The 19737-nt window shown below is 38.3% G+C and overlaps 1 protein-coding gene across 9 annotated transcripts in view; it reads left to right on the top strand.

The window, feature by feature from the left end:
* The window catches only part of LOC103708008 (uncharacterized), a 39704-nt gene that overhangs the window by 602 nt on the left and 19365 nt on the right, over positions 1-19737 (top strand). For 7 of the 9 annotated variants that reach the window (XM_039124656.3, XM_039124658.3, XM_089924989.1 and 4 more), the window contains exons 2-5: positions 8465-8565; positions 12874-12943; positions 13861-14117; positions 18951-19067. In XM_039124656.3, the coding sequence (XP_038980584.3) occupies positions 8470-8565; positions 12874-12943; positions 13861-14117; positions 18951-19067 (540 nt within the window). In that variant the 5' untranslated portion in view covers positions 8465-8469. Of the gene's footprint in view, positions 1-8443; positions 8566-12873; positions 12944-13860; positions 14118-18950; positions 19068-19737 lie in introns of all 9 variants that reach the window. The other 2 variants (XM_088703117.2, XM_089924987.1) reach the window with 1 other exon arrangement.

A 19737-nucleotide genomic window follows, 5' to 3' on the forward strand; every position in this document is an offset into this window, starting at 1 on the left:
CCATATTTCTCGATGCATTTGGTTCGTGATCGGAATCGGAATCAGAATCGGTATGAAATTTGAATACTAGGGAGAGTAGAGATTAGGTTTTGGGGTATTAATGCATTCTGCCCCCCAAACCAAACGGTTGAAATGGGAGTAATTCATTCCCATTCCCATTCTAAAATCCAACTCCCTCCAACCAAATATACCTAAGAATTTTTGGTGAATGAGGATCCATAAGCCAATCTCAAGTAACTGGGATGAGGGTTGATGTTTATGGTTTTGATTTCAATTGGTTTTTATGTTTATGAAGTGGTTTTTTTTTGTCACGCCCCATATCCAGAACGTGATATGGCTGTGCTATTGAGGGATACAACCCACAATAATACGAAGCCAACATTACATTTAGCTTTCAAATTCATCAAGAATATAATAGAATAAATAGGAATTCAATTTCATTATCTATTAAATGCAACCAATACTGGTTCGGAGCGTCTAAATCCAAACATAAATACCAAATCCATAATTTTTACTATTTAGAAAATCACTAACTATAATTTCATAATCAACTGAAGAACTAAAGTTCTGCGTTACTATATGGCTGTGCTATTGAGGGATACAACCCACAATAATACGAAGCCAACGTTACATTTAGCTTTCAAATCCATCAAGAATATAATAGAATAAATAAGAATTCAATTTCATTATCTATTAAATGCAACCAATACTGGTTCGGAGCGTCTAAATCCAAACATAAATACCAAATCCATAATTTTTACTATTTAGAAAATTACTAACTATAATTTCATAAGCAACCGAAGAACTAAAGTTCTGCTCTACTATATAGATCACCAAACTTGCTAGCGCAAATTTCGAGCCTAGACCATCCTTTGTTCCTATCGATCCTATTTGTTTGGAGAGAGAAAAAAATAGAGGTATATGAGCAATATAGCTCAGTATGTAAATTTTTCACTACCTTATCGGATCAAGCATAAGTTTTTTATGCCAATGCATCATTTAAGAAAAATAACATATATTACAAAATAAGCATTTCATAGTACAGTATATTAAAACAAATCATAAAACAAATTATGTATGAACAAATCATCCATATATCATAAACATAGCTCCAAGTTCATTTTGCAAATAAATGCATAGATTATTCTTCTACCATTTAGCCATATCATTGTTCAAAATATTGCTTATATATATTCGTGTTATGGTCACTTTATACCTGTAAAAGGGTCAGTGTTTGTAATCGACATAGATTCATGTTTTGTATGCCAACTTTATATCCATTGGTGGCGCCAATGTTCATATGATGCTAGCTTCGAATGTCGATTTTTTTCAATTCTAGAGATCATACATAGCTATTTGAGAGCATTTAGAAAGCTTATATTTTTTTTGTAAAATATACTTATAAATACATGAAAAACACTAAATGGCATGATCAGATTTATATTTCATAACAAAATTATTTTCATCAAATCATTTATGAAACTATTTTTTATAATAAAGTACGATTTTCATAAAACATATACTGATCTATAATTTTAAGAAAAGCATGATATTTCCACAAGCAGATTTTATGCACGAAAGACATGATCATTTAAAAGATAATAAAGAGTGCAAGATCTACTTACAAATTCAAAAATTTGTAAGGAATATAAGATTTACTTATCTTTTTTGTCTTAGACCGTTAGACTTTACTAGGCTATTTGGTTAATCCTATAAATATTTTAAAAGCAAAATTAATTTCTGTTTGACAATTTTAATCGAATTAAAATAATAAGAAATAGGGACGAGCGTTCGACGATTTCGGGTGGTTTAGGCTTGAGCGATTTGATCAATAAATCATAGGACATGGACTCGATCGGGGCCAAAATTAATCAGCATGGTTCATCAATAAAGGTTTCAAGGACATTCAACAGGGCCAGGATGATCGATCTAGTAGGTGGCACGGGCACCAAGGTAGTTCAAGATCTCTTTCTAGAGATCAGCTCGGGTTTGTAGATTAGGTCGATAGGACCTGATTCGGGGTTCTATAGATCTTCTGGATAGAGAAAGTAGAGAGAAACAAAGAAAAGAGAGTAAACAAGAGAGAGAAAGAGGAACAATTCTTTCTCTCCTCTTCTTCTTTTCTTTCTTTCTTGGTAAAATAGAGGAGGAAGGGGAATGACTGGTGGCTATGATCAATGTGGTTTGGCAAGGTGGCAGCCGGCGGTGGTAACGGTCAACAGAGGGCGGTCGACGGTGGCGGCGTACTCAGAAGAAGGGGAAAGAGAAGCAAAACAAGGGTACCCTATTTCGGATGCAAATCTGGCAATTACCAGCTCCAATCCATGGGATCGAAAGCCCCAAACACAAATGAAGGAAGAAAAGAAGATGGAGAGCTCCTACCTCAGTCCGGCGAGGCTTTCCGATGACTCTTTCAGGCGATGAATCGAGGAGGAGACTCGGAAAGAATGCTTGGAATTAGTGACGATCTTTGGCGATTCCGGTGGAGGAAATTCAAGAAGGAGGGGGATTAAATAGGTAAAGTCTTCGAGTTCTAGATGAACTCGGATTGCTTTGAGAGTGCCTGATTTCCGCTGGAAGCGGATATTAGAGTCTTCTTCTCTACTTTGTCGTGCCATGGGGAAGATGACCTGGGGCTGGCTTCTTCGGGTTGGCCGACAAGCCCAAGGCAAGTTCGGGCAGGTCAATAGTCTGGGCCCTCACATTTTTAGTTTGAGGAATTTTTAAAGTTAATAGGATTGTTTTTCATTTGATCCATTTTCACATAATATAAAGAACTTATACTTTGTTTGGTTGTTGAGAAAGAGGAAAAAAAGTAGGTGCCATTTGGCATCATTTTTATTTTTTCTTATTTTTAAAAATAGAAAATAAAAATTTATTTCTATTTTTTTAAAATATAAATATGTTTGATATAGTCATTTATTTTTAAAAACATAGCTATGATGGTGGTTGAGACAATGATGGTAGTTGAGACAATGATAGTAGTGGCAGAGACAATGAAGGCCATAGTAGTGGTTGTTGTAGTAATGATTGTGGTGTGCAAGCAGTGTGGCAGCGGTGGTGGTTATGGGGGTACCAATAATGTGATGGTGATAGCATGATAGAGACTGTGGCGGCGATAGTGTTGTGACAGAGATGGTGGGGGGTAGTGGTGGTGATGATGATGGTGGAGGTGGTGGTAATAGTGATGGTAATGGTGAAAATAGCAGTAGATTGTATTCATGGTGGTGGCAATGATGGTGAAAACGGTAATGGTGGTGGTAAGATGATGATTGTGGCGGTGGTAGTGATGACAGTGATGATGGATGTGGTGTTAGTAGTGGTAAAAGATATGGATTTTTTGTTTTTGAAAATAGTGAAAGCAATTTTTTTTTCTTAAAATAATGAAGATAACTCTTGAAAATAGAAATTAAAAACAATAGTACTCGACATGTTGTTTACCTTGGTTTTTATGATTTTTTGAAAGCAAAAAATATGATATAAAAGCGATGCCAAATAGGCTTTATTTTTTCTTTAGTAGGAAAGAAAAGAAATCATTCAAGTTTTTTAGAAATTCAAGGAAAAAGTTGTTGAGAAAAAAACTTATTCCATGGTTGAGATAACTCTTATATTGATAAATCACCGACTAGATAAGGTATTTGCTTTTCTTTCTTAAAAAAGCTACTTCTTGAGAAGAAAAAAATTTAGGATGGTTAGGGAGAGAATTATGATCCATGGTATGCTGTATCGTACCGACTCGGACAGTACTGAGACGTATCGTATCATACTGGTTCGATACCGGTACCGGTACAGGTGGCGTACTGACTCTCGGTACGCAAAAAAATTCTGTACTGTACCGATGCGATACTAGTGTGGCACTGGTATAGGGTCAGGTATTGGTATGACGAACCTTGTTATGACCTCAAATTTTCTAATAAAAATTTTTCTTCTTTAACAATTAAACATTGGAAAGAAGATTCCAAAATACTGACTTTTCCTTTTTTTTAAAATTTCTTGGAAACCAAACAATCCCTTAGTTATACTTACGTCTTGTGCTCTCGTCTTCACCTCCTTTCTTTTCTTTCTTACACATGCTTTGGTAAGTTTATATATTTGAATGCTAATTCCATTAATGGATCAAGTTAAGAGTATTACAATATATATGCATTGAGACAACAAGCCAGTGAAAGAGTTTATAGAGAGTCAAGCCACATAGATTCTAGATGAAGATAAAATATACTGACTGCAAGTGCAATGAATATGGAAACAAAGATGAGGCCTATGCCAAGATGATGGACAAGGGGAATCACAGAGGAATTGATTTCATTATGTAAGGCCATTACACAAAAATGTAGAGATAAGCGAAAATATATTTAGTAGAATTAATGCTGGATGTCTGAAGTCGAGTGGTACTTTTGGGATGTTATGTGATGAGGCCACAGGCCGAAGGGGGGTAACGATCAATTCCCAGGTGACAGGTCCATTTATGGACCGGATATCCCCCTGAGGGGGACGAGGCCGGAGGCCAAAGGGGGGTATAATACCATAACATTGATTAGTGCATACATTGGGAGAGAACATCAAATCCCCTGACTCATACTTGGTTAATGGAAATTCTATAAGTATCAATACTTTATATGGTTTAGAATGTTGGGTCATAAAGTCTCCAAAAATGAAGAATTCTACATCAATGAGAATTTTGAAATGGATATATGGTGAAGCTAGGAATGATAGAGCAAGGAATTAGTATAAAGGAGCTAATGTTCTTAAAAATAGTCTGCTGTGTATACATATGCATCCTCCTAGCTGCCTCACATAGAATTTTTGATAGAACAAAATAGAGACTTAGAGAGTCTTTTATGAAAATGATTGGTAAACGAGAATTGACAAAGCTGACCTTAATTAGTTGAGATGAAGCTCAATAGTTAAAGTTGCCATTATGTCGCTTGACTCTTAGGCTCAATCAACAAATTGGCCTGTTTTATGTTTATTAAATTAAGAAGTGTCAAATTGAAGTTCATTATTGAATTGATTTTTATAAGGAGCTATGAGAAATTGATTCAAATCTTAAGTAGTGTCATGTGTAAGGCATAGTGTGCCTTCAGTTCACTAATGATAAACAGGAAATAATAAAGGAAGGAGAAGAAAATGAAATGTGCAGCTCATGGGACAAGATATTTCATCTGAAATAACTAATAAAATCTTGAAAATTTGTTGCTCTATATAAACTCATGTTTAAGACATAAAGTAAGAGTAGATTGATATTTCATAATCTTAAAAGGATTGCAGATCTAGTTTTCACTTAATTGAAACGTAGTTTTGGCAATCCACCAGATAGAGTTTTGATTTTGGCAATTTTGGTGGTTATTGAGGTTTCTCTTCGAGTTTCAAAGTTTTGGTCAAATAACTCGTAATAAAATCTTAAAAAAAGAAAATTTAAGAGAAAAATGAATCAAGGAGCCATTTCAAATCATTTTGGTGTAATTTTGATATATTTAAAATAACAATTTGTGTAGTTTGAGTCATCAAGTGCCATCATTCTTTGCACTTTTTATCTATTCAATAATGATTTCTTGCTCAATGCACATGCCTAATACAAATAAGTTGTAAATGAAACGAAACTCTTAACAACCCATACACTTGCCTTCTTTCCATTGAAATTCAAATTCATATAACCACACTGATTCATCCCAACTCCCTACTTTCCCTAATTTTCTCATTCTCCATGTGAAATTCCAACCAACTCCATTACTAAAATGAATGATATAGAATAAGGTGTAGGTCTCCCTATTATTTCTAACAGCCCAGTTCGAACCTCTGTACCAACTCCAACTTAAAATGGTCAAACTCAAACTAGGCCTACTACCTCTTGCAACCCAACACCGGACCTCACTTTGAGTCATGACCATGGTTCATCTTACCAAAATATATCATCTAGTGCTTGGCATCTTGTATCGTATTGGTAGTGAACTGATACTCAGTAACCGAGGGCATACCAAGCGTCAATACCATAGATTGGCTCATATCCACACTATCTAGCATGGTACTAGGAAGGGTAATGAAACCGATTTTGCAACCTGTGGTTGTGATCAAGGATTGCTGTGCTGGAACCGAGGCCTAGACCAGTTACCCGGCGACACGGGTTGGTATGGCCTCATGCTATTCCGTGCTGGATCTATGCTAGCACAGTAGAAGGGGCATGGGAGAGGGAGAATGGGAGAGAGGAAAAGAGAGAGAAAGAGAGAAGGGGGGCAGAGGGAGAGAGAAAAGGAGGGTGGCGGAGACCGATGGACGGCCGGCGAGCTGCGCGGAGGGGCATAGGAGGGGTTCCGCCTCCAGTTTTCCTCCTCCACCCCTCCGCACGGCTCTCCAGCCCTCTGCCGGTAGGCCTCCATCTTCCTCTCTCTTCCTTCCTCTCCTTCTCCTCCCTCCCCCGCTCTCTTTTCCTCTCTTCTTCTCCCCATCCATTGCCGGTTTCTCATTTTGGTTGCCGGAACCATCCCGGTCCGTTTGCCGGTACGACTCGATACGTCTTTGGTAGAATGAGTATTAGGTTGGGTTTAGGAGGCCATAGGATTACAACCATGGTCGGCAGAACTGTCCTGAATTGCTGTGATATCTCTTAGCAGTATGATTTGTCAGGCCACAAATTTGATAAGGTGCGCGAGCCTAATTAGAAGGATAGAAGGACTGCAAAGAGTTGTTGCAACCATCATTAGAAAAATTTTGATTTGAATGTTGCCATTGTTGTTTTTGCAGTCTTGATGTTGATTGGAGGAATAAGAACTTGTGTTAGAATTATATCTTTGGGCTAGATTAGCAACAGGAAGAAAATACGTTTTCTTATCTTGTATATCTCATGTGATGTGAGTTGGCTGTGAAGTTAGTGAAAGGATATGAGACTCAGACTAACAGTGGGAGTAGCTAAAATATTATGAAATTCAGGGCCTAATTTCAGTAACTGGTGGCACTAAATTCAGCCAAACTAAGCAACTTTCTTGCAGTCTAGCTCATCAGCAAGGACCTTAATTTTCTAAAGATTTTACGGCTGACATGCCCTTCTTGAAAGATTGGAGTCGAATATGAAGTTGGAATTGGCGGTCTTGTGAAAACAGAGCCAAAGGTATCTGCTAGGGCCTGCCACCACTCAAAAGAAATACCAAGACCTACACCATAAGGAAAAACCTCCTTGGTTAATCAAGAGAGAAGCCCACCCACCAAGGTCTGATTTTTGTAAAACCAGACAACATATACTCGGGAGTAGGTTGAGGAATAGGAGAATCAGAAGTTTGAATCTTGTTGGAAGCTTCTTTTTATCATTAACAAACCCTTGGAGACTATGATTATTTAGGAGAGATTAACTGAGTTTTCCATAGCAAATATTTCTCGGAAATTAACTTAATTAAGAAAGAATGATGAGAGAAGAGTAGGGGTAGAGGGAAGAAAAGAAAGAGTAGAGGAGGAAGAAGAAGATAAACCAAAAGCACTGGAGAAGGAAGATGTAGAACTTGGAGGCTTCTTTCGAATCTCCTTGGAGGCTTCTTTGTATCATTAACAAACCCTTGGAGACCATGATGAGAGAAGAATGATGAGAGAAGAGTGAGAGTAGAGGGAAGAAAAGAAAGAGTAGAGGAGGAAGAAGAAGATGGACCAAAAGCACTGGAAAAAGAAGATGTAGAACTTGCCATGTATTCAATTTGGCTTTGATACCATGTTAACCAACCAACTGACGTCAAAAGACTAAGCTTAATACCTCCAACCTCACATGCAGCCCAGACCACTAGACCAGAATCAGGATAATAAATAATTGGATACTTAAATAAATAATTGAATTAGAGGGGATTGGAATTTATGAAACTATGTTGTGTTGTGGTTGTTAAAATAGATGCTGTTACAGAGAATGTGGAAGAAAGTTACAATGGAAGTTGATAAAGACAGGACCAAATCAAAAGCCATTCAAATATTGTCAACACTATCTTTTGTGAGGGCACATACTTGAGAGATAAGGGGGCAGAAACGATAAGTGAATGTGACATCCAAGTTCAAAATTTGACTGATCCAACTGGGCAACCTGCTAATCATTCAAAAAAGTAAACGTTTCTAGTGAAGTATCAATTTTCCAGAATCTAAGGTATTCATATATCTAAATGGCTAAAATTTTCTGCTAATGCTCAGTATGTTCCCGTGCCATCTGCTTGAAAGAACTTTTCTGCTTGTTCTTGTTCTCTATTTTTTTTTGTGCATTTTGGGTTCTTCAGTTTCAATTGCTAAGTTATTACATTTATTTTGATCAATGAATAGTACATTTTTCTACTCTTCAGTTTAATAATAGAAACATCTCTCTGGTAGATGGATAAAGTTAGCCTTTGTTTTTTAATTTTCCCAAATTTCTGTCATTGCCACTCATTACTTTGTGGGAGTTATCTTGCTCTCAAAAGGAGCTTTCTCCATAACTTTACTGTAGGATCATTACCCTTGGATGCAGGTAGCATGGACTTTAAATATCAGCTGCCTTCTGAAGTTGGTCAAGAGGCTGAGTCAAAATGCTTTATTGAAGGTTTTCGAGGCGCGTGGTTTCGTTGTAAGGTAGGTGTTTTTGCATGTTTCCATGCATGGTAGACAAGAAGAATGTACTTGTTTATGAGTGCAAATATAGATAAATGGTTTTAAATGTTCATACCAATAAACATATTGATGCACAAATTTATGAACCTACTTCTACATACAGATATGCGCACATGTACGCAAACATTCTACAATGCATATTCCTGTACTAATATTAGTTGCAAAAAAGCATTTTACTCCTATTTAATCATAGTGAAAATTCAGAGCTCCTCCCACATTTATTTATGGGACCCATATTATAGAAAATACATAAATTTCCAATTAAATCACACATACAGGACCTGCACTTTTTGTTGTTAGAAACTTGCAGATATAAAATTTATAGAAACTGATATTTTCACTGATCTGTTCAATTATTTCTGGCTTTTTTGTATTACAACCAAGTAGGACAGGGTAAAACAGAATGTTACAGGCAAGTTAGGAAGCACTTTTTGAGTCTTTTAAGGCTCCTTGTGTTTCTGCTGCCACTTTATTGGGATATATAGTTGGGCAAAACTATCAATATGTCATAACAAAATGCTATGCTTGAATTGGTATCAACTTGTCAAATTGTAGTGTACCATGACCAAGATTTTTTAGTTCATGCTTCAACAGGATTATTTTGCGATGGATAAGATGGCCATGCTGGTGAATTGGTGAATGAGTATTTCATAAACTGGCATATATAACAGAAACTAACTTGAAGTATGCCAGAAAAGAGATAAACCATATAAAAAATGTTTCCCTGGATAGGTAACAGAGCAGCGGTTCTGAAGTACAAAAGGTACAATGGTAGAAACAAATTTTACGGCAGTATAAAAACTGGCACAACTTTGACTAACAAAATTGTGAATAGAAATTCATCCACAGCATGCCAGCAACATATTAATGCTTGAAATAGGAAATTAAATTTGATATTTCTTTTTGCCGAGTAAGGTCTGAAGTCTGAACTTTTGTGAAAATGATGAAAATTAAAACAAGCATCCGAACAAGATTGATTGCCATGAGATACAATAGTGCTTCATTATCTTAGACCTATAACTAAAAGATAGGTAGAGGAGAGACAACTAATAGAATTAAGGTGAGTGAGCAAAGTTAAGTGCTGAATCTAGGGTGTTGGATGATAGATGACTTCATGATAATTTAAAGGAAAAGTTTAACAATAAGACCAATTTTAATAGATAAGTAAGCTAGCAAGTGAACGTGAGAAAAATTGACTATTAAGATGATTGTGTGGGAAGGGGAAAATAGTAAAGAATGCATAAGGATTGTACCAATTGTTCACATAGTGTGGGAGAACTAAGTGAGAAGGCTTGGGTATGATCCGAGAACGATGTGCAATGTAGATTCAAGGATGCTCTAGTGAAATTGTGGAATCCGTGTCAAAAGGGTCGAAAAAAAGAACTAAATTTGCACAGGTGATACCTCTAAAAAAGGATTTGGAAAATATTGCAAGAATACTAACAGTGGCTCTTAATAGGAATTATCAGTGAATGAGATCTGCAAAAACAGCCCCAAATAGTTAAGTTCAAGGCTTGGTGGTTTTGGTCATGGTCCTATGCATGGTCTGCTGAACCGACCGGTACCGGTCGGTTCAGCCCGTACCGGACCGGTGCCGACTGGCACCGGTCCGGTACAGGGGTATAAAACGGTTCCGACCCAAACTGGGTCGGAATCGATTGGTTCTGTACCTGGACCGGTGCGAACCGGCTCGGTTCGCGCCGGTACAAGCCGGTACCGGTGTGAACCGGCCCGGTTCGCACCGGTCCAAGCCACACTTTCCCCGCGCGGGGAAGAGCGCCCGCGCGCGGGGAAGAGCGCCCACGCGGCTGGAGCCCGCGTGGGCCTCTTAATGCCACAGAGCGGCATTTAAAGCCACTCTGTGGCATTTGTTTTTTTTTTTTGAAAAATGCGCGCGGACGCGCGAGCGGAGAACGCGCGCCCGCGCGCGATTCCCCGCGTAGGAACCGCGCCCGCGCGCGATTCCCCGCAGGGAAACGCGCCCGAGCGCGGTTCCCCACGCGGGGCACCGTGCCCACGTGGGCTGGCAGCCCGCGTGGGGGCATTAAATGCCACAGAGTGGCATTTGACGCGTCCGCGGACGCGCGCGGACGCATTTTTTTTTAATTGGGAAACGCGCGCGGACGCGCGAGCGACGCGTTCGACCGCGCGCGTTTCCCCGCGTAGGAAACGCGCCCGCGCGCGATTCCCAGCAGGGAATCGCGCCCGAGCGCGGTTCCCCGCGCGGGGCACCGTGCCCACGCGGGCTGGCAGCCCGCGTGGGGGCATTAAATGCCACTCTGTGGCATTTGAAGCGTCCGCGCGCGTCCCAGACGCGCGCGGACGCGTTTTGTTTTGTTTTTTTTTTTAATTTCCGCGCGCGCGTGGCCGCGCGCGCGGCTTCGGTTCGGTACCGGTTCCAAGCCGGTACTAAACCGGAACCATACCGGTGCCGGTGCTCACCGGTACGCCGGTACAATCGGTCCTGCGAACCTTGGTCCTATGGTATATAGGTGTTAACTAAACAATAGACTTCAAAAGTGTAGGCTAATAGAGAAAGGGTCAACAATGTATATTAAGCTTAGCACCCCCTCATGTGTGGTCTAGATTACACATGTAGAGTGACCATGCTGACTCAAATCAGTCAAGATAACAGACACAATGATTGGAATGAGTCAAGATTGTAATCGGTTAATTAAATAATGGCTTGTTTGGGTAATCCAGCAGGATTGGGCTGAATGTCCTGCTAGATTCATGGATTGGGCGGCCTTTTTGAGCCTGGTCCCCATGGATCTTTTTTTCTTCCTACAGAGACTCATAGGCTGAGATTTAGGCTGGAACTTCAGTGGGTCCTTAGTAGATGTGGGTTGGGCTGGCCAACAGGCCCTCCTGCAGGAATAATCAAACATGCATAATAATTAACTTGAGGGAGTTGGACTTGTGACTCTAGCAAACCTGAGCACCAATACTATGCTAACTAACAAATTGACTCCAAAACCTTAATATAATAGGGAAAGGCTTAACAATGTATATCAGGCTTAACAATAGTTTTCTGGCTTTCCCCAACTATGCATAGAAAATCCAAAAGAAGACATAAATAGTCTCATAATTATATGATGGAAGCATAATTGTATCTTTTCTTTCTCTTTCCTAAATACAAATCCATACAAAAAAAATAAAAGTTGAAAATAAAATGAAAGATACCTGGATGCCTTCTTTTCCTTTGGTATTCAAAAGCATTTCATAATAAGAAAACAAAAGAATCCCTAAAAAGTAATATTTGTAAAAAAATAAAAGTGTTGAAAGTTGAAACCAATAAGTACATGAATGGACGGCTAAGCCATCATCACCATTCTTTATCTTTATCAAACAACTCCAACTTGGAGAAATTCTCACTTTCCAAAAGATTAAATAGACAAAAAATAAACAAACTATGAAGATCATCTCTTCCTCCTATCTGTTTAATTTTACCTGCATCCAAACTTCTGCACAGTCACTACATACTAAATCTGAATAGATTCAGTTGATTTTTAGTTTCATAATTGTCTTTCATATCTCCTAATCAAGTTTCTTAAGATGTACCAAGTATTAAAAGCATAGTTTAGAGTTCTTTGTATATAATACAGAGATATTCAAAGCAATGGAGGTGATTCAACTTTTAGATGCATGATATCCAGTGACTTTAATTTTTCTCTCCCTTATGGTTGCATTCTGAATTATAACCACCTGTGAGAAGCGCTATTTATGTCACAGACATGACATGAGCAGATTATTACATGTGGGATCATCATGACCTTGGATGCTTTTGCAGGAATCAGAATTCCCCTTTGCCTTACCATTCAATATTCTTTCTAGTGAAACTGTAGGTTATCAGGTGTAGTATCTTTTCCATTGCTTGGATGCACAAAATATGTCACACATTAGTTCTTGATGGAGACTGGTTCCTGTGGTAAGTTTTATTGTGATAAGTGAAGTTCAGCCATATTTTACGAGGGTGTCATGAGAGTTGATGTTGTGTATTCTGGACTTTTCATATGTTAATTTGAAATAGTCATCTCCAATCAAGTTCTTTATTTTCATTTTATTTCAAATTCAATTAATTCCATGAGATAATGTTTGCTAAAATTAAGACAAATTTCCATAATGGTATTAGAAGTGCTTGTTATTTGAATTTCTGTATCTGCTTAATGCATTCCATAAATTTTAGCATGAGTCCTTTCATCACTAAGATGTTGCACTTGACTTTTAAACTATTCATTTCTCATACTTTTTTTTTCCTATTTCCATCAGATTAAGAAAATTGGCTCTCGGAAAGGGCATATTGGGTATTTCTTGGAGTTCTTTGACTTTCCAGATGAAAGTGAGTGACCTCTCTTAATAAAACACTACGTTGGCATCTCTTCTATTTAATTGAAAGCTAATGAATTAAATCTGAGAATTATTTTTGGGAAAAAATGTGTAATGCAGTCCATTAGGCACTATGATGCAGAAAAATGTTGAGAATAGCAATTAACTGAAAAACTTTGGATAATTGGATATAAAGCCTTGTCATGTGCATGTTAGAGAGGTACAAATGAATCTTAAGACAGCAATAACATATAAATTCAACCCTCTTTCCCTACCTGCAGTTTTTCATTGGCATTCCATTATCAAATATAACTAACTTGGCTGTTGATGAGATAAATGGAAAAGAGAACATTAAGCTGCACATTTCAATTTAACAATGTTAATGTCATTTGGTTTTCAAATTGTAGGTAACAGTGGATTTAGCAACCTGTTGCTTAAAGAAATATACAGTAGAAGTGGTTACCTTATCTAGCAAAATAACGAAGATGCTACTGATGTTTTATGGATTATGTGATTGCTTTTTAGTTATCTTTAAGTCTAAATCTTATAATTGTTGTCAACTTAGTATATGAACATTGATCATTTCAAGACTTGATCGGGGAGTTCACTGGAAGCAGTAAAGTGTTCCTATAATGCAACAATTATCTTTGTAGGCTTCTTTATTGGCTTTGGAATATGTGTGTCTTATTCTGTATTCTTATATATCCACCTTAAAATATTTCCATTTTCCTTGTATTCATTCCACTTTTAGGAGACCCATTAGTTCATGAACATAACAAAGAAAACCTTTCTGGTTAATAATTCAAATTTAGGAATACTACATATTAGATATTTTTTAAATTCAATAGTCATTGTGACTTATTGTTTATTTATTTTTCTTTGGCTTCCTGTTCACCTGGCTTCACATTCGGTATTTCTTAACTTTTACAGGGATTACTTGGACTAGACTGTATCAGAAGTCCCCGCAACCTATTAAATCAGGTGGAGAGAGCAAAATGGAGCTTATGTTGCGCCCTACCTTTCCTCCCTTCTATCGGGAAAATCAACTGCCTGATTCTAATCTGAAAGCTGATGTGGTAGCGATTGTCAATGACACTTGGAAAGTTGGTGATTTGGTTGATTGGTGGTATGAGTCTTGTCACTGGTCTGGAAGAATAACCCAAGTACTTGAGGATGACAAAGTCCTGGTAAAGAACTAGGATAACTGATTCTATAACATGCCATGATTAAATTTTTTCAAGTGTCAACTATTATGGCAAGTTAGGGATGGTGTAGACTGTAGAGTTTATCAGCACTCGTTAGGCTTAAATGCCATCTTAATGTCATTTGTGCTCCAGTTCTGATTCATTAGTGGATTACATTGGATTTTTCAATCCTTGTTGGCCAATAGTGGTTTGCCAAGATAATGAATCTTAAAGCTAAAATTCCTTTTTTCTAAATCTAACTTTCAAATATTCTAGCATAAATTATTGAATTTGCCTTAAACTTACAATTGGCTATGTAATATCATTCTACTTATCACCTGAAGTTATGAGCCTTGCTATCCTTGTTAACCTTTTCTCAGATTTTGTCAACCTAAACATTTTACTCCAACCCTTCCTTTGAATTTTCGTAAGTTTTGAGCAACTACCAGATTTCATCCATACTTATGCACCCTAAACTGCTTGATATTGCTTGTTTTTTCTTCAAACTGCCCATATTTTTTTATGGTAATTGTTTCAGGCTTTTTAGGAAGATTTACTTAAGCGTGAAGTCAAATATTACTTTGAGAACTTTATCTCTTTTAGCCATTTTGTTTTGTTTGAAATACATGCATCTGTCTGCACATCAAATTTGCTTTTTGTGATTTGATAGTCCTACATATGATAAGTTCTGAATGTGAAGTTGTATTCTTATTCGAGAAATAGGCAACATTTTATGGCTGTTGTGTGTATATGGTTTTATATTCATGAGGATGTCCACCTTTGGTTTCTTGTTTGTTTATTTAGTCACAATAAATTTCCACAAAGTTAGTGCTGAATCTTATCTAGCTAGGGCATCTAATAAAAGGGATAGATTCCATAGTAAATCAGACTTTTCAGTCTTCCTGAAATAGTGAGTGTTAGATATATCCTGGGGTATCACATCTATGTATCATCTGAGAGATGTATTGTAAGCCTGTTATATCATGGCTGTGAGTGAGAATGGTCATTGGTGAGGTGCCTATAAGTAATACATTTTAATTCACACTTTGACAACCCTCATATATGCCATTGTGTTTGAGGACATAGTAAGTTTATCATAAACTGCTGTTTGGAATTTAATGTGATTTCATTCCAAACACATCTTATCATAAAAGTAACCCTAGATTACGGTCGGTAGAACTGTCCCGAACTGCCCGGTTGGGGGCATCCTGAGCCATACCAACTATGGACCGGGACGGTTCTGGCAACGAAAATGGGACTCGCGACGGAGGGAGAGAAGGAGAAGAAAAAGAGAAAGAGAGAGAGAGAGCAGGAGAGGGAGGGAGAGAGAAAGAGGAAGGAAGAGAGAGGCCGGTGGAGGCCGGAGAGCCGCCGCGCGGAGGCGGAGGTCGGGCCCCTATTTTGAACGAAACAGGGGACCAAAGGCGGAGCCCCTCCTCCGCGGCTCCCCAGTCTCCGCCTTCTCCGCGCAGCGACTCTCCGGCTCTCCACTGGCTCTTTGCCGGCCTCCCTCGGTCTCCTTCTCTCTCTCTTTTCTTCTCTGCTATTCTTTCTCTCTTCCGCCTCTTCTATTGTGTCGGTATAGGGCTGGCATGGCATGACGTGGGGCTGTACCGACCTGTGCCACCGGGCAACCAGTCCGGGGCCCAGTACCGGCACATCAGACGTTGCCCCAAATAGTTGGACAAAGTTTACCAGTCATGCACATATCCAATGTCTCGTTTTGTAAGCTAAATTATATTTGTTATTAATGTATAAGTGATATAAATATGGCTGCTGATTGTTAAAAGATATCGATGTGAGACAAATTATGAAGATGGTCGTGTTATATCTGAACTGTAGCCTTGGTACTAGATTAGGCATATCTTATTTCTTACACTTCTATTAAATCAAAGAATTTGAAAGCTTGCAATTAAACGTCAGAAACTATAGAAGTAACCTTCTCCATTTAATCTGATTTGAATTAGATAAGATTATTTGTAAAGAATAATTTGCTAGCTAGCTAGATTAGTAAATTGTGTCATGAAGGTGTCATGTGATATGACAAACTTCTAGAAACGTATGAAGTGAAAAGTGCGATGGAATTGGTGATATTGTGAATGTAGGATCAGATAAGAATTCATAATCTTTTCATTTACTTGAATACATCAGATTCAATAGTACTTAATAAAAAAAGGGACCAGAAGAATTCTTTCCTCTTTAAGCTTTGTCACAAATTGAAGGAGAAAATTGGATACATAGTGAACAAAATGGTAAATGGATCACCAAGTCACATGCCCCACCATTGCAGAATAAGATTATATGCATGCATGTAGTCGGTCCATGCGTGGTAGTTTGTTGCGAAATAAATTTCAACATAAAGATAAAATTTGTTGGGATTACTCGCTTCTGAGATTCTCCAATCTTTATTGAACTTTTTTCTCATATTTCTCTCTTTCATGTTTCCTTTCTGATTTGGGAACAAGAGAATAAACCCTAGAAGATCCTATTGTTAGTTAGCCTTAAGAGAAGTATAGTACAATTGGGAAATGCACTCTATGGCTGCCTGTAGATCCGATATATACAGGTAGGGAAGAACTGGAGGTGGTTGGTAAACTAAAAAAAAATCTTCTTCATCAGTAAACCCTTAGTTCCTTCCCCAAGTCATCACATAGAAGTCCCTGAAAAATATCCATGACCTATTGCTATTCCATGTGTCCTTAGAGACCCAGACATGATTGGTCATATGAGAGCATGTTGTCCTCAAATAAATTTTTATTAAATCATTCACATCCAAGATTTTTTTGTTTGATCCTATCTTGCTCTTAGGTTGATGGATTTTTTGTTGGTCAACCAACTTCAACAGAGCTTAGTCACAATGTTCCAGTAGCCTCATTATAATGCACTCTTAAGAAGAGCTGTATCCTCAGGTGTTAAGGACTGCTGAATTGCATGCAACCATGAATCAAATACTGACACATTTGTTCCATCTGGCAGGTTTAGAAACCATTCGCCATAAACTATGACACACCCACTATCATGGTTTCAAATCTCGGTGGGACGCCAAGATGGGGTACAATCCCAATCGGCGCATCTTGAGACATCCCGATCCCAAATGTCGGGGGGTGGGGGGGGGCACATCTTTTCCACAGGAAAACTGCACATCTCATTCCACGGTAAGGAATGCTGAACCGGGTCGTATCGCCCGGTTTAGGCCGAACCGTGCCGGCTCGGTCATTGACCGGGTCGGTATGGGCACACAAAACGGTTCCGGCCCCTACGGGGTGGGAACCGGCCGGTACAAGAGCAAACTGAAGCCATGACTCGGTGCGAGCTGAAGCCAGGACTCGGTGCAAATTGGCACCAAGTCCGGTTTGATCTTCCATAGTGCGCCGCACGCGCTGTGGCCTTTTTGGCGGGTTCGGTACTGGTCTGAACCGGTCCGGGCGCCGATCGGTACTCGGTATGGTACGGTTCGGTGATTCTTGTTCCACGAAAAAATTGGGACTGGCCCGTTCCATGGGATTTAAAACCTTACCCACTATTAGGTTTGAGCTCTTACTACTCACTGCCTAATGAATAGAGCGATGGTCAGTCTAGTAAGCCTAGATGATGTCACAATGGTAGTCTTGAAGATGCAACTTAACCATAGATGTCAACATGATTTTGGGTGCAGGAATGAGCCAATCCTCCATCTGACACTTGTCTACAAATTAATAACTTGGGTCTTCCGTACAAAGAAAGCTGGGAGCTATTTTTTGGATTTAAGGCTGTTTGCATGATTCCTATATTGTCTATGGATGACAAATAGGATTTTTAACCAGATCACCTTTCCACTGGGGCTTTTTCGGCGTGCAACTGCAATACAATTTTTGGGTCCAAATACATGTCATATTCTTCTCAAGTTTATGTGCAGTATGTTACATGTCCGACGTGGTGAAAATTCTGTTCTATTTATGCTAGCAATAACATTTATAAGAACGCAGTTGAGTGTTCATGAGCTTTTACAAATGGACTCAAGTTTTCTTGGCAAAATACTTTCTTACTTAAGGTGTTCAGTCATTTCAAAATGCTTAGGCACTTGGCCTTATTTTTTCTGATTAGAGCATGTAGTAGATGTGGCGTTATGTGTTTGAAGGTTTTAGTTTTTCATTTGAATCCTGTTTCTACCTCTTTTTCTGTAGATCAGCCAGTAGGCTAGAACAGGGCTAGGTCTGCAAAATGGTGTGCTATTCCATGATTTCATTGTTTGTGTCAGCAAATCCTGTACATCCATCACACCATTATGGCAGGACAGCTGCAGCCACGCTACATGTGACATTTGCACCACATCAGTTCATTGCACCTTTTCAGAAATCCTTCATAACAATGACACCAACATATTGTGCATAGCATGCCTTGCTCACACAGCCTCCTCTAAGAAGGAACATGGATCGAACCACTTGGCCAAGTTCTGATTGGTGTTTCTATTAAGTTACTATTTTTTTTTTATATGTTTTTACCAAAGTAGGCAAATACAAATAGAAAAAAAGATGGTAGAAGAAATAAAGAACATAAAATTTAAAAATCATTAAAAAATTTCTACATAGAATAGGTATAAGAATACTTTCATTATTGTGATTTAACAACGTAGGGTTAATGCTAAAGAGAGAGAATTACAGAGTACTCTGATCAGATGTTACTTTTGTGATGCACATGTCAACCTGGATGACTGTAATTTGCCAAGGCCAGGTTCTGCTTTTCTGTTACTGTGAACTGATTTGTCATTTTTGCTTGTCATTACTATTATGATTAGGATGGCATAAATCCTAGTGTTCTGAGTTTTGAAATTTATTCCATTTTTGGCTATGCCTCCAGATAGAGCTGCCAGAGCCTCCACTCGGTGAAGGGGAGTCGTATGTCGCTTCCTGCAAGGACTTGCGTCCATCTTTAGACTGGTCTCCAGAAAATGGGTGGACTGTACCCATATCTAGGGTGATTATTTTTACTCATTGCTAAGTAATACTTATTCCCTTTTTTTTGCCTTCTTCTTTGCAATGTAATTTTTCTGCCATCTGGACCATTGTTTTCTTCTTTGAAGCTATTTGCACGCGATCTTCTTTCTTTTTTAATAATTTAAAAGTTGTCAGTAATTTCTTCAGTTTTATGCAATGATTAAATTTGTAAAAAGATTTTCTTTGGTTTTCTTCCTCTTCTTGTTATTTCTTGCTTGTTCTGATCAGCATAATCAAAGGCAGAAAAGGACAAGTCTTTTGTCCATTTCTTAATCCATTACAATTAATTAGAGACTTCATGGATATTGCTAGAAATTGTATGATTTCATGCCTGAGTTATTGCTGTTCCTAATCATCATTTTGCAAAAAATTATTTACAGTGTGTTATCATCTTCTATAAGTTTAACTGAAGGTAGCATAGGGCCATTTTCTACTAATGGCAGTCTCTCTTTATTGTTTTGATAATATAATTCCTTTCTGTACTTTTGTCTAGTCTAATAGTGCAGACTATGATATTTTGTATTACATGGGTAAGCGGTGATGATACCTGTTCTGGTTATATCGTAACTCTTTCAGAATACTAACTTAGTAACTTGGTTGTGTATATCACTGTGATCTTTTTGTGGATAATGCAATTTATGTTAGGTTTG

Source organism: Phoenix dactylifera, chromosome 8, assembly GCF_051530095.1.
Source record: "Phoenix dactylifera cultivar Ajwa chromosome 8, Ajwa_hap1_PhDact_Kaust_v1.1, whole genome shotgun sequence".
Taxonomy (NCBI): Eukaryota; Viridiplantae; Streptophyta; class Magnoliopsida; order Arecales; family Arecaceae; genus Phoenix; species Phoenix dactylifera.